The following is a 24,620-nucleotide window of genomic DNA, read 5'->3' as shown; positions in this document are numbered from 1 at the left end:
AACAGACCTCATTATTATGGATTTTGCCAAGGCCTTTGATAAGGTTCCCCACAAACGTCTACTCTATAAACTAAAATACTATGGCATTCAAGGTAACACTCTAAAATGGATTCAGGCTTTCTTATCAGACCGTACGCTAACAGTGGTAATAGATGGAATAACATCAAATACAGCACCAGTAACATCAGGTGTCCCCCAAGGAACTGTCCTTGGGCCTATACTCTTTTTAATATACATTAATGATTTTCCAGAATACCTGGAACACAGCAAACTACGACTCTTCGCTGATGACAGTATTATATACCGAGAAATTACATGTCAACAAGACTGCACAAATTTACAAAAAGATCTAAACGCCGCAGCGAAATGGGAGGCTGATTGGCTCATGGCCTTCCATCCTGGAAAATGCACTATCTTAATCAATAGTGAGACCAAAACTTGAATATGCCTGTAGTCTATGGGATCCACACACAGCAGATTATAAAAATAAGCTAGAAATGGTACAGAGGCGTGCGGCCCGATATGTATGTAACAATTACCACAACACCAGTAGTGTTACATCCATGTTAAACGAACTACAATGGCCCTCACTCAGTGAGCGCCGCCTCAAAACCAGACTTATCATGTTCTACAAGGTCATCCATGGACTCATTGCAATCCCATCACTAGTCCTCATACCATCAGATACTAGAACAAGAAAATTACATACTCAAACGTTTAGGCAAATATCCACCTCTAAAGACAGCTACAAATGGTCATTCTTTCCGCAAACAATCATTCAATGGAACTTGTTGCCACAAGTTGTGGTAGCAAGTCAAACCATTGAAATTTACAGAGATCAGTTGACACCAACTGTTCTCCACAACATAATTTAATTCTATAAATAACAATGTACATATTTTTTAATCACTTGTTGTTTTCTTTCATGTAAATATCACAAAGTATTCAAATAAGTTAAAGATAAATTTTTGTTCATATTTTTTAATCATATACTCCGCGCATGCAACAGTTCGTAATCTTCAATAATAATGAAGCTGTAACTGTATATCAGAAGAAGAAGAAGAAGAAATTGGCTCTGTTCTTAGTAGTTGAATTAAAGAAAACAATTTTATAGCATATAATTAAAAACAAGATGTAAAAATCATTATTAAATCCTTGTTATTTTATTCAAAGTTTTAAAAAGAAAAAAAGAGCCAATGTTAACAGTAAGAATAATCTAGAGAGAAGCATTTCCTGCCAAATTTCTATTGACTTATATCTCAAAAACAAGCAGACGGACCATCATTGTTTCCCCTGCGTTTTCCATTTCTTTATTCATGCACTATCAATTTATATTCTTTTAAAAGCTTGTTATTTTGAAACAGAGAAGCAAACATACCTAAATTTGTTGCAATGAAATTCGGAATCTGAACATCACCGATAAGATCCGTTTATTATAATAGACAATTCAAACATTCAAAAGACTAAGATGTCAACCTGGTAACGGACGTAAACTAAAAAAGCTTGAACTAAAAAGAAATATCAAAATGTAGCTGATCTTCAGTGTATAATGGACATTTGTAAACGGCAGTGTGACCCAACATAGTTATCATTCAAAGGGGCATGTATGTTGAGACTATAAATAAACGGGGAAAAAACGTAAACAAAATTTATATCCACTCTAGCGAGTCCACTGCATGTTTATTGACGTCTTGGCTATTTACTAATCGGTTTGTAAACCAGCACTTTATTTTATATATGCATAGACGTACAAAAATATTGAAGTAACCCTAATCTGTATTCAGTAATGGATTTTGATATAATTTAGACAATCATCCCTTTTCCAAATTATAAGCTGTGTCCCTGTGATCATATCTTAAAGGCAGTGCCTGCGTGTTCTCGGAATAGTAATTAAGCTGAAAAACATAGAAAACTTTCTGAGAAAGATAATACTTCTTTTTATGGGTCTGACGACTTACAAAAAAGAGCGACAATTTAAAGAAAAGGACATCCATAATTTTGTAAATTGAAGTTGAAAGTCTGCAGACTTTGATATAGATATTTTAATTTTTTAACAATTCTTGGTTAAAAAATTAAAATCAATTCAATGAAAATCAGATCAGAAATAAATGAAACAAATGCAATTTTTCTCAAAACGGCACAATTTCGGAAAAAGACGTCAGGGCAGAAGGGCGCGGATGTAGGCACCCGGGCGCGGATGAGGGCACCCAGGGCGCAGCGCCCTTCTATTTTGGGCTAGCAAGACCACTGTTGTGTATATATGAATATTAGAAGATGTGGTACGCGTGGAAATGAGACAACCCTCCATCCAAGATCCAATTTATAAAATTTAACCATTATAGGTCAAAGTATGGTCTTCAACACAGAGCCTTGGTTCTAACCGAACAGCAAAATACAAAGGGACCCCAAAATTACTAGTGTACAACCATTCAAACGGAAAAACCAACGATCTAATCTATGTAAAACGACAAACGCTTATGAACCACATCAACAAACGACAACTACTGAACATCAGATTCCTGACTTAGGACAGGTGCAAACAATCAAATATTTTAATGGTACCAAACCTTCATACTTATTTGATACTATAGTGTCACATCACAACACAAAAAGAAATACTATAAAACATCATTTGAAATGGCTTAACTCAATCTGAAGACATAATGAATTTGATTATGAAATAAATATGTGTGTGTTCCTTTCCTCTCCTTTTGGTCCTTTTCGTTTCTTTTCTGTAAATTATCGGACCACTATTTACTGTTAAATTTATCAGGCATTGCCTCACAATTGAATTTTAACCAACTGAACTTGTATAATATTCTGCTTCTAGTGGAAGCATATATTAAATATTATATTGCACATGTTGTATGTATAGAAATACATGTTTTTAGGCCAGAAATAACCCCACAATATTTCTTTTTGTAAAAAGTGTTATTTTGTATGTGCATTATACATGTATATATTATCAATTAATCATCAAAATAAAGTCGCATTTTAAAAAAGTTATATGAATTTAACAGGATTTTTCTCAACATGGCACACTTGAAGAAAAATCACATTTTACTCTAAAAAGACAAAAATCGCAATAATAAATGCACAAAATAATTTCTGAATTTATAGTACTTGAGGTTGAAGTCTAACTTTCTTTTACAGATACAATAAGAAGAGATGGCAATGTTTGCCGATGCTTCAAGCCTCAGTGGCACCTTTGACAGATCTGAGAAATTAAGAACTCCTGCCTTATTTAGCTGTGCAGCCAGAGTTAAAATTCCTCAGTTGGGAGCAGAGGATTCACAATTGAGCTTGCAGTTACCTCCCAAGAAACCAGCTCAGACCTCAATAGTGTTCCGTTCTTTTAGTCAACCAGAACCTGTAGATAGAAGATATTTGAAGAAAATCAGTTCCGATTTACATTTTGGTGAAGATGTTGTTAAAGACAGATGTTTCCATATGTTACCATATGATGAGAAGTACTTGTTTGAGGCTTTGTCATTGGATGGTATTGTTGAACCTCCAGGAAAAGCTAAAATTCCACCAGGTAGACATGATTCACGTGGTACTGATAATAGACACATGCCATGTAACCTAACAAAATCTACAAAATCACATTTGAAACCTCTCAAAAGAAAGATTATGGAGAAAGCCAAACAAATGCATGACGATGCTATCCAGAAAGCTGCAATTGATGAAGAGAAAAGAAAAGCTGAGGCTATTCCTGAAGAAGAGGAAGAGCTTGAGGTGAAACAGAGTTTCTTTATCACAGAACCTCAATTACAGCCTCCACAACCAAGTTCTGTTAGATATGTACCTCCTCCTACTCATTGGGAGCTACCAAAAACAGAAGAGGCACAACCAGACAAAAAAGCGGTCAAAATACAACCAAAACCTAAACCTTCTACAAAATCAGTGATATCTCGAGTCAGTAAAGGAAGACCTATAGTAACAGAGGAAAAGAAAGAAGATGATTGGGATGCCTATGTCTTGTCAAAATTAAGTAAAAATATAGCCCAAAAACTTGTGCATGAAGGTATAGCTGATCCAGAAAGGAAAGAAAGGTTATCCAAATTGTTGGAAGCTCAGTATGGAAAGGCTGATCTAAATAACTTCTTCTTAGATGAGAATGACTTGCTGGATGTACATGAAGAATTGGAAAAAAAGGAGAGGGAAAAAGAAAAAGAAAGTAAACCTAAAAAGAAATGGAAGAAAAAAGAAGCTTCGTAAGTTTAATAAGCCACATGTAGCTTTCTTATTGCAAAGTGAGGGTAATATACACATGTATTACAATCTTGATCATGCTAAACTGATTTTGTGACTAACAATGTAATTATCTCAAATTAAAACCAGTGATAAATGCTAACCTGAACAAAGTCTAACAATAGAATAGCTTTTTCAATGTTTTGTATGATGCATTTTTGTTCAGTTTTTACTTTTCTTTACATGTATAATGATTATGTTTTTTTAGAGTACTACAACGTGTATACAACATGCAGGAAGTTGAAAGAGAGGCCAATGATCCTTATTCTGATGATAACAAAGCTCCATTTTACAGACAACCCATAGGTCTTAGGAGAGTTATCAAAGAAAGGGAAAAAGAGGAAGCAGGTATGTTATTTATCAAAGTTAAGTCAAAAACTAGATTGTTTTGAAAAAAATGCAAGGAGGAAATTATTGGTTCTTTACTGCCAGTCAGTTCAAATTCTGTATAATTATGTAAAGTGTGCTAGAAGTTCAATATGCATACTGAAAGCTACAATGAGAGCATACTCACAGAAACAGCCAAGCCTATTCATAAGTGAAGGTCCACTACCATCTCTATCAGCCCCTTTAGTTTAAACATATTTATTTATAGTGGATTGGGAAACAAGTTTTGCAATATATATGAATCCCTTTCCACTTTGGGGGTGCCAGTTCCTTTGATTCCTTTGTTCTATCATATGACATTGAACTAGGATAATAGGGATGTCAAATTATTTTAAAATCTGTTGACTTTTTTTTTAATTTGTCGACATGCTCAAAACTTTTAGAGGGTTTGAGATTTACACACTTTTACATTCAAATTTAAACTACTAGAACTTTATTTTTATGCTCCACCTACGATAGTAGATGTTTTCTGGTCTGTGCGTCCGTTCGTCTGTCTGTCTGTTCGTTCGTCCCTCTGTCTGTCCGTTCGTCCGTCTGTCCCGCTTCAGGTTAAAGTTTTTGGTCAAGGTAGTTTTTGATGAAGTTGAAGTCCAATCAACTTGAAACTTAGTACACATGTTCCTTATGATATGATCTTTCTAATTTTTAAACCAAATTAAACTTTTGACCCAAATTTCACAGTCCACTGAACATAGAAAATGAAAGTGCATGTTTCAGGTTAAAGTTTTTGGTCAAGGTAGTTTTTGATGAAGTTGAAGTCCAATCAACTTGAAACTTAGTACACATGTTCCTTATGATATTATCTTTCTAATTTTAATGCCTAATTATATTTTTTATCCAAATTCATTGTCCATTGAACATGGAAAATGATAGTGCGAGTGGGGCATTCTTGTTCAAGGCTGTTATGAACTTTACTGTAATTCAGAAGAAATGTTGTAATCCACTGCTATTTTAAGTAGCCTATAGCTGTTCAGGGACTGAAAATGACTGCTATAGCTTTCATGCTGAGATTTTCATTGTATATTCATGTACCGGGGTACCAGTATTAATGTGGTAGTGCAGAAATTAGAATTGTAGAATTTAATTATAAATGGGAAAAAAGTATCAAAATCTCATTTTTGGACTGTAGGATAAATTCTTATAGGCCTGAAAGCCCCTGAATATTTTTTAAAAGCATGTGTTGTTTGGCTTATAGAAAATTTGTCAACATTGTGATTTTAATTTCATATTAAAAGTTATATTTTCTTTAATTCTTCATTTTGTGGGAAATGTTAGCAATATACTTTTCCTGGACTATTGCCATTTTCATTTCTTTTCAATATTCTGCAGAAATGTGAAGTTAAAAGATGATTTGACATTTAATTGTGCTTCATTTACAAATAGCTGCCAGGGGTAATTAATGTGTTCAAATGATCCCTGTTGTGAAAAATTTGCCCTTATGTTCAAAGCTTCTAGTCCTTTATATGTGTAACATTAAGGAATATAATTTGCATTTTAATTATGAAGAGTCTAAATTGTTCATTTATTTGAACAAAAACTAATTTACTCATTAACCAATGTGTGTTTGAGTGACATATAAAAGTAAATCCATATTGTAGCACAATCATTGCTTTCACATACATTTAATGATATTTGTTTCAACACAGAATCACTTGGAATAGGTATGAATGTGCACCTATTATCCATTGTGTATCATTGTTTCCAGCATTTTTATTTTTTTATTTTTGTGCTTTCATCCCTTTATTTAAGATAAATACACGTTATGATACCAATACAAGCCAACTAAATTTGTTTTTTGTTTGCTGTTACAAAAATTACCTGTTCTCATGAAATTTTGAAAAAATGTAACAAGAACATTGCATTCAAAATCTTTTTCAATATTTTTTGGAAAGAATATAAGAATAATCATGCAACCTTTCAGAATTTGGAGTTGAGTTACAGCAAACTAAAAATATATTTAACCATGGCCCAAGACAAATGTGTTGCCAGAATATATATTTTTAGTTAGTTCAGGCTTATTTTTACCTCATGCTTTATCACTGAAATGATGAAAACAAAATGAATCTGTTTTGCTAGATAGATAGTTTCAGAACATTAACAAGGTATCCAAGTCAATGGTATGAGTCAAATTTTGTTTAAAGTTGGAAAAAAATTCAGTTTTAAGTGCACAGTATCATATTATAATCTAACACATACATGTAGGAAGTACAAATTAATATAATCCACCAATGAGACAGTAATCAAACAACAAAAATCCCAAAGACTTATTGAGATCATCTTTTATTCTGTAGTGTATGTAGCAAATGTAGTTGTGTTCCTGTGTATTTATATGTTTATTTAGTATTACGCATTCCCTGACTATTAGTATAGATATGTTGTTTAATCATATATAACTGTAGTACAAAAGTAGGTGAAAACAATCTTATTTGGTAGTTTAGTGATTATTTGTTTTTAGAACATATTTTATTTATTGTAACATATTTAGGGTTTGAATTTGTTTTCAAGTTTCCAGGAATGATTACTTATTTTATATTATATTTAGTGTACAGGCAAGCTGGTGGTTAGTATATAGATTGGACTATATGTCAACTAATATACCATGTATTTGAGGGACTAGAAGGTTGGGAGGGACTGTTCTTCTTTTCACATGCTCACACTTTATTTCATTACTTTCTACAATAGAAGGGCAAGGTCATGTACCATTTATCTCATCTTTATTGTACTTAATTATCTCCCCTTAATTTTCCTGAAAAAAAATGATCAGATGACTTCATTTTTTCAAGCTTTTTTAAAAGGATAAAAAAATCATGATTTTTTTCACATGTTGGTAATTTAAATGAAACAGTTTTTAATAACACCTTTTTTTTTAAATATAAACCATTCAGATAAGGTTCGTCTGTCAGTTTAATTGCAAATTTTAACCCATTCTAGTTCATTTTTGGGTTTTATTGCATATTGAACTTTGCCTTATAGTCCTTCATTTACACTAGAGGGTAGCAGTGTTAACCAGTCATCTTTTAATCTCGAAAATGCCGATTTGAATAAGATTAAGTAAGACAAATGTTCATGTAGAATTGAATAATGAATTTAACCGTTTTCGAATGATAAATGCATGATTATGCTTCTTAATGATGTTATAATTATTTGCAGGAACATTAACTCATTTATAAAGTCTTGGTTTTGGTGAAGTTTTTAACCAATGGTGTTGTAGGTGTTTGAAAAATAACTCTTGAAGTTTTTAGAAACATATTGGGTCAAACTTGAATTTATAGAGCTTAAAATAAGTAGCAGGATAACTATTTCATACTATTTCTTTTTCAATAGTAAGCCATTACATTTCATTACATTACATTAACTCCTTTTGTCAGAGTTTTGGGGTCTTGGTTACGGTTACATTTCTCTCACTAATTCATTTTATTTCATGGAGAAACCATTTAGTTAAATGCAAAGTTTTACATATAAATATATATATATTCATTATTTTTTTTTATCCTTTACAAATACATTCACTTATTTGATTGAGTAAATAATTATTTATAACATGCTGTCAAAATTAAGATGATTCTCATTTTGTACTTTTATGTTTAAGGTGTTATAAATAGAACAGCTGATATTGAAATCCCTGAATACAAGGCCTCACCACCTCCAACAATCAGGGACCATGTCAATCCTAAAGTGGGAGATAAACTGTTTGAGTCAGACAACAGATTTATACAGGAGTGGCTCACAGGTTAGTATACAATCTGCCCTTATCTTTGACAACAGATTTATACAGGAGTGGCTCACAGGTTAGTATACAATCTGCCCTTATCTTTGACAACAGATTTATACAGGAGTGGCTCACAGGTTAGTAAACAATCTGCCCTTATCTTTGACAACAGATTTATACAGGAGTGGCTCACAGGTTAGTATACAATCCGCCCTTATCTTTGACAACAGATTTATACAGGAATGGCTTACAGGTTAGTATACAATCTGCCCTTATCTTTGACAACAGATTTATACAGGAGTGGCTTACAGGTTAGTATACAATCCGCCCTTATCTTTGACAACAGATTAATACAGGAATGGCTTACAGGTTAGAATACAATCCGCCCTTATCTTTGACAACAGATTTATACAGGAATGGCTCACAGGTTAGTATACAATCCGCCCTTATCTTTGACAACAGATTTATACAGGAATGGCTCACAGGTTAGTATACAATCTGCCCTTATCTTTGACAACAGATTTATACAGGAGTGGCTCACAGGTTAGTAAACAATCCGCCCTTATCTTTGACAACAGATTTATACAGGAATGGCTTACAGGTTAGTATACAATCCGCCCTTATCTTTGACAACAGATTTATACAGGAATGGCTCACAGGTTAGTATACAATCAGGAGTTGTACAATATATTATACAATGTATATACCAATCTAAAAGTCAGAAGTAAATTATTCAGGGAAAAAATGGAATGCTAGTTTAAACATGTTTATTTATAGTGGATTGGGAAACAAGTTTTAAATACTTATATTAAACCCTTTCCACAGTGGCGAGTGCTGCCTTATAGGGGCATTAGTATTGTCTTTTTCAGAATCAACAAGGTTGTCTTTTAAGTGCAAGAGATATTGTTCTCTCTTAACACGGTCCAGCCATTTATCATCCCCTTCCAATGGACTATCATCCTTTCTCAAGACCATACTCGCAAATGGTGTCGCTGAAATGTTCTCCACAGAACAGGGATTGAACCAAGAACCGTTGTGATTCCGATGTGCTGACCACTACACCACAGCTCTCTGTGGAAGGTTGGCTAACATCTTTCCATAAAGTCATGATATAAATTATACAATCCTTTAATAATCTTAAAACATCTAAAAAAAACAATCCGAGACTAAGACAACCCATAAGACAGCCTGAGGCAACAACATATTCAAAAAATATTACAGAAATTAGTATTGTCTTTCTTAATAATATTTATGTGAACCCAAAATTTAGACATAAATTAAACAGTGACAACAGATGTAAAGAAATGACAAATTTTCTTACAGTTTGGACTACTATAAGCAACTTTGGACATTTCAACAAGTATTCAAATATATAGTCTAAAACAACACAGCAACCTGTCAGAAGTAAAATTCTTTTGAAAATGAAAAATAGCTATTGATTTATAAATGGAAGGTCTTTCATCTCTGTGTGTCAGGTAATTCAAGAAATGCTGAACTAACTTGGTAAGAATGAAAGCCAATTATAGAGTTACCTACCATTAATTGGTAATTTCTAGTCATTTCAACCAGATTCAATCAAAGAAAAAATGTGATATTTGAGCACCATGAAACATTGAACTTGATTTAATGTTCACTGGAGTCATTTTTTTTTATTTCATGTTTTTACCACTGCCTGATTTTTAGACAGATTAACACTTAAATCATGACATAAAATTCAATATACAACTGAATAAAATTGAGAATGGAAATGGGGAATTTGTCAAAGAGACAACAACCCGACCAAATAAATAAACAACAGCAGAAGGTCACCAACAGGTCTTTAATGTAGCGAGAAGTTCCCGCACCCGGAGGCGTCCTTCAGCTGGCCCCTAAACTGAAGACTATTTGCATGTTCTTTCATGATGGTAGGGTCACTTATTCAGATTAACATTAAATCATGACATAAAATTAAACATACAACTGAAGATTATTTGCATGGTCTTTCATGGTGGTCAAAGTTTATCTAAGGTCCTTAATATGAAAAACTGTCCTAAGATTTTTAGACTTTTTCAATAAATTAAAAAAATCAGTTTTATAGTTTATATGAATTATGAAATGCAAATTCAGGAAGCTTAACAGAAAACAAATACATCTTAATAGAACAATTGATTTATTATAGGTGCTGAGCAGGTTTACTCCAAAGATAAAGAGAAGATAGTCATGTCATCAACAAGCCACTACAAAAAGTTCTACAAGACTGATCGACCAAAACCTGCAGACGGGTGGTATCCAATGGAGGAGAAGGAGACATACGGAACCCAGTCTCCTTCACCTACACCTAGAATGAAGAGGGTAGAGAAAGGATTCAAACGTTGGAAAGCTTTACCAGAACCAACAGTCAGTACTGTTAATTTAATTTTGCTATAGTGTTGTACTTTTTTTTTAGAATTGGGATATATCCCATTTCAATGCAAACTATTTGGTTTCCTGCACCCCATAGTTTATATAATTAAAGTTTTGCCATTCTAATTTTGATAATTGCATATTACTATCAAATTACATACATGCAAGACCTGATGGTCACATCTCTGTGTCATCAGGGGTCTTGGTGGTGAAGTTGTTTAAGTAGTGCTACTTCTGTAATCACTAACCAGTCAACACTGAGGTTGTGTGTTCGAACTTTTCTTGTGGTGCACAGGACTCTGATCCTAATTGACTAGGATTGTCAGTTTTCCTATCGATGGTAGGTGGTTTTCTTTGCGTACTCCTGCATCCACCACCAATGATTACGGGCTGCACAAAATAGTAAAAAAGTGGCATTAAAACACCTACAATCAATCAATCAATCTCTGTGTCATCTCCATATTGTAAAATAATAACACCCAATACAGTGTTACACAGTTACTCTATGTATACCATGACTATGCATCAAAGATTTTCACATTCTGTACATTTTGACTATAAAGAATGTATGATTTTTGTCACTAGGATGGAGAAGCCACATCCATGATACCACCAGGATTTGATCCAGAGTTTCACAGATCTCCTGATCCTTCCACTCGACGTCTCACTAAGCAAAATGCTTCATTAGTACAAGTCAGTAAGTAATCTCCACTTGTTAAGATCTACATACAGATTTAGAGAACATTATTAGTTATGTATAGAACTTGTTGTTAGATAGTTGTATGTAGATAGATTGTTTTTATTACTTTTTAGAAAAATAGATTTGTTAATCATAAAAGATATTGAAAAAACAAAAAAAGTGCTTAAATTCAATAAAACAGTTCTAAATAAAATGGATGATGCAGACCTTTGTATATGATTTAATTCAAGACATGATCATAATTCAAATGAGGCATACACTTAAATATCTATTAAAAACTGAAACTTAGAAATATTATGATCCATTGAAATATTTATTATAATCATTGCTTGCTTCTGTTATTTCCATATTGCATTTGCAAAGAACATAAAGCATTTTACATTTTTGCATTTCATAAGAATTTCCAGAAATTTCAGACTCTGACAATATCATGTACAAACCACCAGAAAGGAAAAAATCTGGTAAAATATCGTTTTGCTGCCATTCTTGTGGATATATCTTACTGACACAGTTGCCACTTTGTTACTGTTTTATTGGCAACTTTTTAAGTTACTGTTAGAATGAGCTACTTTTGTGGCTGCTATTCAGTTATCTTGTCAGAATGAAATATCTTTTCACTCTACAGACGCTTTTCTATTTTACTGTTTATTTTTGTATTTTTGCATGACTGTTTATCTACGGAGCTTGTTGTTTGTATGAGTTTTAGCTTTCATCTTTTGAGGAATGATGCCAAATTGTTTTGATAGTTGTATTTACAATCATACATGTATATGCAAACAAATTTGTATATCTGCTAAAATCTTTATCATTCAGCTTGAAGAGAGAATTTCTCAGAAATTTTAACTAAGACATAGCAATTTGTTCACCACATAAGCTCATATATAAATTATGGATTCAATAAGCTTTATTTCCTTCTCAATTTAAAAAGAGACATGTTAGAGTATTGACTTGTGTTTCATGTTTTAATTCAAAAGAATTGCTTTTAAAACATATATCTAAGATTGATAACACAGTAAACTTATATATTTTGCCATTTCGTGAAGAAAAGCATTATACCTGAATTTTCTTTGATAATTTTTACCGCATAATTACCCTATAGTTTAAGTTTAAATTGAAGGTCATTGTCAGATTAAAACACTCTGTGATATCATAATAGAGTCAATTGTAAATCTGTGACAATCAGACCCCTGATAATGCTTGCAATAGATGTGAAATTTACAAGGTGTGCTAAGGAAATTATAGAATTTGCTGTTAAGCCATGCAATCGAAACTTTAATTGAATTATACTGCTAGTATTTACTGAATTTATATTTTTACTTTAACTGTAGTCTCCAAAATAATATTAGTTTTAGGCTGTGTAGAATTTTTCAGAATAAATATGTTCTCCTTTGATGTATTTTTATATGCTTATACTTGATATTATAATTAAAGTTGATGAATGGAGACAGAGGTATCACCTGAGTGGTCAGTTACTGGACAGTACTCCGGACGACTTGATTCGAGACATGGGGGACATTCAATCCCATGTCAGATTGCAGGCTATAGCTACACTCAGTAAAGTAGCAGAGTACAAGGCTGCCACAGAAGATCCCTTTAATATGGCCTTTAAAGATATACCATTAGACAATCCTTACTCTCGGAACATTCCAGAGAAGTTGTATGTAGCATTAGAGTGTCTCTTGGAAGATTCTAATGATAGAGTTAGGTGTGCTGCAGCAATAACTCTGTATTCATTGAATAGGCCATGTGATAAGGTAATGAATTATGATTAAGACTTTTAAGGTTTATACATTTATACCTATAACATAACTTAATTTTATGTGAAGAATAGTAGTAGGTAAATTTAGTACCCGAAAAATGTTTGGGAAATATCTCATTTAAAGACTCATTTAAGACTTCTAAGAAGCTGATAGAAGGGAAAAAATTACTTGCTTACACATTTTTGTAATAACAGACATTAATGAGCCTTGTCATTTACATTATCATTTTATTAAGGTTAAGAATGTAATTTCTAAATTTATCAACTGAAACAAAATAAGAACAGGCACTGAATTATAGACTAATGATACCGTTATATATTTTTATCATGTGTTCATTTTCAGGCCAAAGACATCATGTATGGAGCAATGAAGGGAGAATCTCGGATAGATAGATGGGCTGCAGCTCAGTGTCTGTCTCACTCTGGAGTATGTAACTCACTGATTGTAGGGGAGATAATCCACCAGCTACTAACCACAGAGGACACCATCAAACATGAGAGAGCTATTTCTCTCTTAGGAAAACTAAGTATCTTCTCTGTAAGTGATTAAGTTTAACTTGAGAGTTACATATACAGGTATGTTTTTTGTTATATTGTGTGAACTTGTGATGGTCAACCTTTTAAGTTTTTATATATTTTGTGTTAGTGGAAGTTGAAAATTAGGGAAATTAATCTCTGCTAGGAAACCTAGTATATTCTGTGATAGATTGATAACAGCTTAATACCTCAGCAAGAACATTGAACAGGCTCCTGTTTTAGGACAGACCCAAAAATGTGGGGAGTTAAACCTGTTTTGTGAGTTCTCAACCTTCCTTCTATTCCTCTAGTCCATAACCGTAGCATGGGGGGGTTCGGACGAACCCCCACTTGAAAACAAATTAGCACTGTTAAAGTCAATGTTCTGTTCGAATTGTGACTGTTAAAGTCGAGTTTGTGAGCCCAACGAACCCCCCTTTGGAAATTCCTGGCTACGGGCCTGTAGTCAATGTAGAATAAACAAAAAACAGAAATATGCACAGTACAACTAAGTTTAAAAGATGAATTATATTTATATTTATCAATCATTTTGTAAAAGCCATATGTCAGCGATATAGATATTCTTTCACTGATTTATCAACCATTCAAATAAAGACATTGTTTTAATCCATCCCTTATATTATTTTGAGAAATGTATGGCATTCCACAGTTCTCTAAATTGTATATACAGAATGTGCATTCTACTTTCAGCCATTGGTTCATGGAATGACAGCTGAATTATTAAACAGTTCAAGCTGGAGACATAAAGTTATAGCCTGCAAAATATTACCAACTTTACATGGTACAATTAATAAGGTATAAAGCTTTAAAAGTACTAGCTTTTGATTTTATTCATAGTGGAAAAATAGAAAATTTATGTTTATTTATTCTCTATTTTAATAGTTTGTCCTGTCAAAACTTTTATTATTAATTTTGTCAGTTATCAAAATAATTTAAATGTATAATTGTCAGAATGGTTGTCTTTGAGATAGGGAGGGGTTGCCTTTTCTTGTTATATATATTGTCCAACGGATTAATTACATATTAGAAATTCCTTGTAATGAATCTTTGCTTGCTATTCTTTGAGTGTGCGTTGTACACTTTAACTCATCAACTTACCAATAAGCTCCTGTGTGTAGTTCTAGTTCAAAACAATTTAATTAAAAAAATATCTGTTAGTTACACTCTTTTGTTTAACATAAATTTCTGATTAGACGGGAAAAAAATATTAAGAAACAATGACAAAAGCCATTGGCATTTTCAATGACTTTGTACAGATACATTGAAATATTCCCTTTTTAAACCATTTCATATCATATCAACACTTGCTGAATGTTATAGCCTGTTTAGATAGCTTGTTTATATGTTTTTTCTATTTTGTAGGATATAACGAGTAAATTATCTGATTTGATGTGGAATGATTGGCACACTGATGTAAGGAAGAGTGCGGCTCAGTGTCTAGGTAAAACTAGTCATGGAAAGGAGGTCCACGATGACCTGAAGGAAAGACTCACAATAGATAATGAAGAAATTAGACTGGAGGCTGTCAACAAGATTGGACAGTTAGGTAATAATATATTTTAAAGGGAAGATGAAGGATAAGACATCAAATGTGGTAAGGGGGAATTAAAGGACTTTAGACAGATTAATATTTGTCCACTGTAGCTTCATTATTATTCTTTGAATACCACATTTTGTAGATTTCTTTGGTATAGGTCAAAATGCAAAATAAAACGCTCAACAAATTTTCTATTGACATTTATGCACATTTTGACAAAACCATGAACAATTGATATCCACAAAAATCAATGAATCCACAGTAATTCCTTTAAATTATAGTCCTTTATAACTTAACATTAAATCCATGCATGATATAAAAAAACTTTTATGACCAAACACATGACATTTGCACATTAAAAGTAATTAAAGAAAAAGAGAAAACTTAAGTTAAAGTTTGTTTTTTTAAACATCTGTTATAAGATAAACTGTTAATTTAGTACAAATGATTTATAAATTGACAATGGGATCTTTTCAATGATGAGATCAAATCCATTTGTTGCATTTCCATTTTACTTACTATATATTTTCTATGTTGTAGGTATAATGACAGCTAAGTTGTTACCTACATTCCTGAAATGTTTTGAGGATGACTATATATCTATCCGATCAGAAGTCTGTATAACATGTGGTAATATTGAACTTAAAGATGAAGTCGTTGTAGAGAAATTGATCCTTCTAGCGACCTTTGATCCCATCTGGAAGGTCAAAGCATTGGCATTCCAGGGTATGTATAACACTTGATATTACACTGCTGATTTTTTTTTCACATCACTTGGCGTCCGTCGTCCCCCGTCCGTCATTCTACGTCTGTCGTTCATGAACTTTTACAAAATCCCTTTGAAACTACTGTGCTAAATTTAACACAATTTGGCCACAATCATCCTATGTATCTAGTTTAAAAAATTTGTCCGATGACCTGGCCATCCATCCAAAATGGCCGCCATGGCTAAAAATAGAACACAGGGGTAAAATGTATATTTTGGCTTATATCTTTGAAACAACCATTTAGCATTTAGAGCAAATCTGACGGAATAAAAATGTTGATCAGGTCAAGATCTATCTGCCCTGAAATTTCCAGACGAATCAGACAACATGTTGATGGGTTGCTGCCCCTGAATTGGTTATTTTTAGGAAATTTTTGGTTATTATCTTGAATACTATTATAGATAGAGATAAACTGTAAACAGCAATAATGTTCAGCAAAGTAAGACCTACAAAAAAGACGACATGACCAAAGTTTTCAGTCAATCCCTTAAGGAGATATTGCCCTTTATAGTCAATTTTTAACAACTTTTCGTCATTTTTTTGTAATTTGAACAAAAAATCTTTTTTTCTGAAACTACTTGGTCAAATTTAACCAAACTTTGCCACAATTATCATTGTGGTATATAGTTTAAAAAATTTGTCCGATGACCCTGCCTACCAAACAAAATGGCTGACATGGCTAAAATTAGAACATAGTGGTAAAATGCAGGTTTTGCTTTATATCTTTGAAACTAAGACATTTAGGACAAATCTTTCAATATTTAAATGTCCATCAGAATAAACTCTATCCCCTCACAAATTTTCAAATGAATCAAACATTCCGTTGTTGGGTTGCTGCCTTAAAATTGGTAATTTTAAGAAAATTTGCAGTTTTTGGTTTTATCTTGAATACTATTATAGTTAGAGATAGTTTAACTGTAAACAGCAATAATGTTCAGCAAAATAAGATTTACAAATAAGTCAACATGACCAAAATTGTCAGAGGATCCCTTAAGGAGTTATTGCCCTTTATAGTCAATATTGAACAACTGTTCCTCATTTTTGTAACTTGTACAAAAATCTTCTTTTCTAAAACTATGGGCCAAATTTAACCAAACTTGGCCACAATCATTTCTAGGGTATCTATTTAAAAAAGTGTCTAATGACCCTGACTACCAACCAAGATGGTTGACATTAGTAAATACAGTAACAGGTTAGTGACACAGGCTCTTGGGAGCCTCTAGTTTAACATGTACTGTATCTTAAAAAATTAAAGTGATATATTCAATAGAATAGAAGAAGTTTTGTTTGATGACCAATAATGCACCATAAAAGTGTTTCAGAGTCTCTTCATGTAGAAAATTCCTCCCCTTATGTTTTTCATACTATTGCATTAAAATATTTCATAACTCTGAATATAAAACTCAGGTCAGTGCTTCCAAATTATTACTCCCCAAATAATGAATATTTGCAGCATACAGTATGAACTAGCTCTCAGAGCAATATTTCTCTTTTGTGCCCCACTTATAGGGGCATTATGTTTTTCTGTTTGTCCGTCTGTCCCACTTCAGGTTCAAGTTTTTAGTCAAGGTAGATTTTGATGAAGTTGAAGTCCAATCAACTTGAAACCTAGTACACAAGTTCCTTAATGCCAAATTTAAGTTTTTACCGCACGCTCACGGTCTATTGAACATAAAAAATTATAGTGTGAGTGGGGCATCCTTGTACTATGGACACATTCTTGTTCATGTATATAATGCTTTAATATTTTACTTTGTAGCCTTAGGCAATATTGGAGTCATATCAGAAGAAATAACCGAATGTTTATTGTGGGCTGTCAGATATGAAGAGAAGGAAGCTGTCCGAGCTGAGGCATGCCATACTATTGCTGTACTAGAATTACAAACAGAAGAGGTTGCAGAAGTTCTTCAAGAAAGATTTTTAGTGGAATCTTATCCAATAGTCAGAGAGTGAGTCATTTGGAATAATCATTAAACCAAAGATATATGTATTAGATGTTTTTTACATACTTTTTACATGTAAAATAGTACCACTTGGTGTTTGTAGTAACACTTTTGAAACTTGGAGGATAAGTTGGCATTTTTTAGCTGGTTCACTGAAACAAACAAGAATGATGCATTTAGTAGTAATACCTGAATATTAACTCAAATTGTTTATAAAAAACGTACAATGAATTAAACAAGTAAATAGTACAACCACATACTGGTAGTCTTCAATTCAAAATTACTGCAAATTTGAAAAATAGTAAATAAAAAAAACTAAGACAGCAGTCTAATATTTCATGGTAAAAGGTGATTAAGTGAAGAGAGAATAAAGTAAAATGAAGATGGAAAGATGAATAAGTACTATCTATAGACAGTGATTTTACTTCTATGGACCATTAGTGTGGTATTGGTTTTACTGGTTGTTCCATTGTTATAGTAACTGAATAACTTGTTTATATTTACAGTGAAATAGCGGCTACATTACAGATGTTTGGTATTAGTGCTACTGAGGATATGGACATGGTTACACAAATAAAAAGTGAAGTCCGTAAACTGTGTACACGTAACAATATTGCTAATCAAATTGTCTTAAATGAAAAAGATCAACAAAAAGAGGAAAATCTAGCTCGTATGATATATGAATCTGAGAAAGCAGTCAAGGTACACCAAAACAGATTTCTATATTGCTTCTTTCTGCACTTAACATTGTAGATAACTAATACTTACATTTTCCAAAATTTGCATAATCTTCGTTATCAACCCTCACAGGTAGAATTGTTGTTTAATTCTTCATTTGAGGCTCATGTCATCATAAGCACTTGTCAAAACCAAAGTAACACAACATTTTCATTTCATGCTTTTTATAAAGCCTGTATTTCCTCATATTTAAACATATAATGATTCAAAAGAGAACACCATACTATACTACCTATTAACTCATATTTACTATCTTACATATTGGCATGTTAATAAATTGTACTTCTTTACCTGCATACTAATTGTACACCTTTTCACATACTGTAAATTCAGAAATTGTTGAATGCATTCATTATTGCGATTTTGTCATTTTAGGCTAAAATGCAATTTTAATTTTTAGGATTTTGAGAAAAATCCTGTTTAATTCATTTAATAATTATTTCAAAATGCGAGTTTAAATTACTGAGTTTACAACTCTATCGCATTTTTTGTAATAAGAAAAACCTGGCAATAGTTTCTGAATTTACAGTAGATTATAATCTTACATTTTCTGATATATACCAAATGTTCATCTTTGAATATACATATACTAATGCATATCTTGACTATTTTTTTCAAATTTGCATATAAAATAATTGTACACTTATTGCATATTTTTGCACATAAATGCTACTAGCTGGTTGTACTTCTATGCTTATATATTAATCACTCTTTTGTGCATGCATACTAATTATACACCTTTGCAAATATACTTAATCTTACAACTTTGCATCTTTACTAATAGTGGGTTTTAACAGTATTATATACTATAATCATACTTCTTTGCACATATCATATTCATACTGTTTTACACAATATACTACTCTTACATCTTTTATATACGCTAATCAAACATATTTGCACATATACTAACTGTTGCTTTCTTTTTTTTAACACAGCACTTTTTTCGCAAAAAGCACCCATATAATCAAGCTAAGCTTAGAAATGCAGGACATAAAAAGAAAGCTTGTCACTTCGCTATTAGCTATCATCATTTTTCATATAACTTTATATTACACGATGTAAGTATGATTTGTAATACTTTAATGACTTGCAGCATTTCAACATATTTAAAAAAAGAAAATAAGGCCCCTAAAAATATGCTGTTTTTCAATCTGGCAGCTGATTGACTTTAATGACCCTTAACATTTTCTCAGTGATGAAATTGAGTTATCTTTCTTGGATCAAAAAGTCTTGTAAGAATATTTTTCTGGTGAACAAAACACAACATTCATGATTTAATAACATATTGAATGAATTTTTAGTGATTATTGATTTTTTATAAACATATTATTGTATCTTTTTTTCAGAATAATGATTTAACTACTGAAACCTTGTAAACACATTTGTAATATTCACTATTTAACCGGAAATTTAGAACAAAAATGTATTAAAACAATCAATCAACCAACCAACTTTACAAGGTTCCTTGTATATATTTAGGATCTAATCCATGCATAATCTATCATGTGATGTGTCAGTCGGAGTACTTTTCCACAGTCATATATTAAGGGAGATAACTCTTATTCCCATTGATCCTTTATCATATTTTTGCAACCACCTTTTATTGCTACAGTACTCAGTATTTATAGTGAAGTTTAGAATTTACCTCAAAGTTCCTCAAGAATATAACCATAAATATGATCTGCTCTATCACTTCTCTATTTCCATTTAAATTGATTTATTATTGTTTATCAAATATCGAAATTTAGAACATATATTTATGAAATATACAATTATATAATTGTATTAACATTGTTTTGAGCCGAAATTAGTTGTCTGTGAGCTCGATCCAAAAACAAGAATTAATATACTTTATTAATTATATTATTATTTAACATTTCTAGAAAATCAGGAATTATTTCTAGAAGTAGCTGCCTGACAAACATTGGTGTTTCGCTACAAGACTGTAGAAATTTGTTGAAAATCTTTTAATAATACTCCTGTAAGTTAATACTGTAGTTAACTGACCTTAACCACATTTTATCATATTGATATTCATCATTATTATAAATAAATTAAAAATATTAATCCAAATAAACCTATTTAAACAGGAAAATGAAAAAGAAAAAGAACCCATCATGCAGAGAATCAGATCAATGTCTCAGGCTAGTAGTCGACCAGAAACACCAGCTCCCAAGATTGTCATTGAAACAGAAACTCCAGCCTCACCTGTACCCAGCAGGGAGGGAGCAGTATTTACACCTACTGCTGAGGAGGAACTAGATACAATATTGTCGAGGGAGGAGTCTACTGCCACACCAGATACAGTAACCACTACACCAGGCCTAAAATCACGTACTGAGAATGAGGAAGATGACGATGAATCTAAATCCAGGTTGGAGAAGATTTCTGAGCGAGCTGACAGTGGTAGTCAGTTATCACAGTCTCTTACAGAAGAGGAAGTAAAACCAGTCAGTAGACCAGGAAGTAAGGTCAAATTCTTAGAGGTTGAAGAAAAACCATTGACGGCACCATCGAAATCCAGTGGCATGGGTTTGGGTTCAGAAATCAGGGCATTTAGTAGAGACGCTATAAAAGAACGTGAAAAAATCAATAGAGAGGCAAGGAACACATTTGCTGCATTTGATGAGAGATATGCAGATTTAACTGACGACTTGTTACTAGTAGACAATGCATACTTGGGAAAGCTACCCAGTGAAGAAAGAATTACTTCTGTATCCATTATAAGTGAACCAACACCTACATATGAACTTAAAGCCACAGAAGGACAGGCGGATGAAGCATTCCCGGTAGATGATGATTGAACAATAAGAATGTATATATAGTCCTTATGAAAGCTTTTACAAGAAAACCAGGTGTTTTATAAATGGTCAATTAATGTAACAAAGGAACACCAGATTGTACTTTTTGTAAATTGTGTGTAAATGTTTACTGGGAATGTTTTTTTATCTTATTTCATATAACTAAAAAGAATGATCTAAAACTATTTTTTTAAAGTATCATTTGATTAGATTATTGTGATCTTTATGCATTTAAGAAAGTATTCCTTTTATATACCAAGACTTTACATTTTATGTAATACTAAAAATCTACAAACAAATTTTATTAGCACAAGAGTGTATATATTGTCCTCATACTGAGGACTTTGGCATTTTTCTGTAAGTAAAGATTTCTCAAGTATTGATTTTAAAAAAGACAAACAAAATGTCAAACCTGCATTTACTTAGTGTTAGCTTACCTTACATAGAAATGTGTTGTTCAAGAGGGTTAGTGTCATATAATCAAAGTATACAGATAACTACTCTTTTTGTTTAATAATTCCAATTATTTCTTAAGACGTATATTTAGAATAAATGCCTACATCTGTTCTGGTAAAAAAACTGTTCTTAAAAGAAAAAATGAATTAAAACAAATATTTCTTGATGAATGCATCATAACTTTTAAAAAATATAATAGCTTTCATCTCAAAGAGGGGAGAAATATTTGTAAACTGCGTTTCTGATCTTTACACTTGATAACAACAGAACATTGACCATTGGCAGTATTTTTCTTCCTTTTTCTGAGATCATATTTTTGTTGCTGTTAACATAACAGTACCCTAAATTTATTTGTACTAAATTGTTTTCATGGTTGATATCCATATTTATTGATTGTATATGTTTGAATATATACATAGTGAGTTTCAAATTTAATGAGATTTGTAAGAAACTAAATGTAAAGATCTTTTTCCCACAGTGTATTACTTTTTGCCAAGCAACCCAGAAGAATATATTAAGGGTAAACTTGAAGACCATCTGAAATTGTGAACCTGTAAGTGTGTCTGACTATATGTCTGTCAGTAGAATACAACCAATTTCAATACATTTTTGTAAAGTTAATAACTAGATTAACTGTAAATTCCTATTAAGAAAAATTGTTTATATTGTTTATTCTGAAGTGTCTTTAATTTTTTAATGAAATCCTAACCAAATGGTAAATATTTTAATTTTATATTTTCTGTGATATTTTGCGTCTGTGATATTGCATATCTCATTTGAGTAATTAAATGAAGATTAAATGATTAATTGAGATAGTTTTAATTTCTTTGAGTAGTTGGTGTATTTTTTTCAGTAATGCAAAAGGTGTTCAGTCTTCAACAACCAGACATGTTTCAGGACCAAGTTAAATCAAAGATGTGCTTGTATATAAATTCAATAGGCTAAATATCTTAAACATACTTCAAATTATCAATAGAAAAAAAAAAGAAAGGACAGTGAAAAAAACTGACATAGTTTCCAGTTATTAAAGTAGCTTTTGGTTCATTATTTCTACTTTTACTTTTTGGACATGATAAAAAGTAATGTTGATGTCTGCTGGTAGCAATCAACAAGCATACAGTCTACACATCCCTGACAAGGCAAACACACCAAACATCTAAACATCCATAGAGACCAGAGTTTACCTCGTTAACCTTGTATGCAGATGCCTTATGTAACCAAGTTTACATTTGTCATATGTCAATTGTCCTTTACCTCATATTCATGGTTTTAGCAACTGAATGAGATTTTTTTTTGGTACTTTTGTCATTTAAATATCTCACTTAAAATGAGTAATAGGATAACTATATTTGTTATATGTCATATATGGGTTCCTTCCAAGGTCTATGTCTATCAGTCAGGGTTCACATGACCTTGACTTCATTTCATTGATCAGTAAAATTGAGAATGGAAATAGGGAATGTGTCAAAGCGACAACAACCTGACCATAGAGCAGACAACAGCCAAAGGCCACCACTCGGTCTTCAATGTAGCGAGAAACTCCCACACATCCTTCAGCTGGCCCCTTTACAAATATGTATACAAGTTGTACAATTGATCATACATTGGTAATGGATGTCATACTATGCCCCCTATAACTTAGTATTATAGTATGTTTTCAAAACATCATGAATAACAAATATGTTGCAACTCTAACTGTGAAAAGCCTGTAAATGTATTTTTTTTATGCAAATATATATATAAGGGGACAGGTTGTTAGATTACCAATGAGACAAACAGGGTAAAAAAAACTATTTTAAACTTTCAAAGAAAACAAGCATGATCAAGAGTGTAGAGGGCGTAAAATTCTGAGAAAGGAGATATTGTAACGAAATGTGGGTCCCTTTGAAACAGAACTTGTTTCCCCTAAAATTGTGAAATGACGTTGTTTGAATCTTACCGATAATTAACTGTTCTTATCATATACTTCTTGTATAACTATATTTAAAACATTGTTAACGCTAAAATTCTTATTATTCTTTCCTATGTTATTACAATAGGAACACCTGTGATGTCAATACAATGCAATACAATACAATGACATCATTATTTCCGGTTTTGGTAATTTAGGTATTTTCCGAAAAGGTAAATGGTAAACATAGATGGTGAATGGTAAACCAAATCGGTCAATTGGTTCATCCAAGTATAGATATGACAGAGAAATGGATAAGACCTCAGTAACTTTACCCTGGGCAAGTAACAGCGATTTAAATATACACATACAGATACCATTTACCAGACTACTTCCGTGTAATGTTAGTTCTTAAAAAGTTGCATTTAGAGAATAACTTCTTGAGTGAAATATCTTTTTGCAATGAATTTGACTTACCATTTGCCGATTACCAAACTACAGCTAGTAAATTTTGGGATATATATATTTCTGCTATCCATTTTCTTTAATTTAGATATTCTTAGGCTGATAAAGGAAGGTTTTTATTTGTTAGACTAGAATACTGTTAAGAGATATGCTGTTTGTATGTATTGTTGATATTTAATGAATCTTAAAGTTAATACAAGTTGATTTTTATTTAACGAGTCTTGTTATTCTTACAAACACCGATAGTTGTTTAAACCAAAACATATACAGAACCATCCTGAGATCTACCAG

At 32.1% G+C, this 24,620-nt stretch overlaps 1 protein-coding gene across 8 annotated transcripts; it reads left to right on the top strand.

The window, feature by feature from the left end:
• The first annotated feature begins 1,454 nt into the window (after positions 1-1,454).
• On the top strand, positions 1,455-24,544 carry LOC134714662 (HEAT repeat-containing protein 4-like). Of its 8 annotated transcripts, none has more exons than XM_063576102.1 (17): positions 1,455-1,604; positions 3,154-4,217; positions 4,463-4,602; positions 7,184-7,201; positions 8,231-8,371; positions 10,509-10,726; positions 11,318-11,429; positions 11,831-11,893; positions 12,864-13,186; positions 13,535-13,729; positions 14,419-14,523; positions 15,091-15,274; positions 15,806-15,991; positions 17,792-17,981; positions 18,482-18,677; positions 19,652-19,774; positions 20,807-24,544. In XM_063576102.1, the coding sequence occupies exons 2-17, from the start codon at positions 3,169-3,171 to the stop codon at positions 21,518-21,520; spliced, it is 3,957 nt and encodes a 1,318-aa protein (XP_063432172.1). In that variant the 5' UTR covers positions 1,455-1,604; positions 3,154-3,168; the 3' UTR covers positions 21,521-24,544. The 8 variants fall into 8 exon arrangements, with proteins under 8 accessions (XP_063432172.1, XP_063432174.1, XP_063432173.1 ...); XM_063576104.1 differs by lacking the exon at positions 7,184-7,201 and adding an exon at positions 6,288-6,302; XM_063576103.1 differs by having other exon boundaries at positions 1,455-1,638.
• The last annotated feature ends 76 nt before the right edge of the window (positions 24,545-24,620 follow it).

Source organism: Mytilus trossulus, chromosome 4 (genome assembly GCF_036588685.1).
Source record: "Mytilus trossulus isolate FHL-02 chromosome 4, PNRI_Mtr1.1.1.hap1, whole genome shotgun sequence".
Lineage (NCBI taxonomy): Eukaryota > Metazoa > Mollusca > Bivalvia > Mytilida > Mytilidae > Mytilus > Mytilus trossulus.
This window is presented reverse-complemented; position numbering and strand designations above follow the sequence as displayed.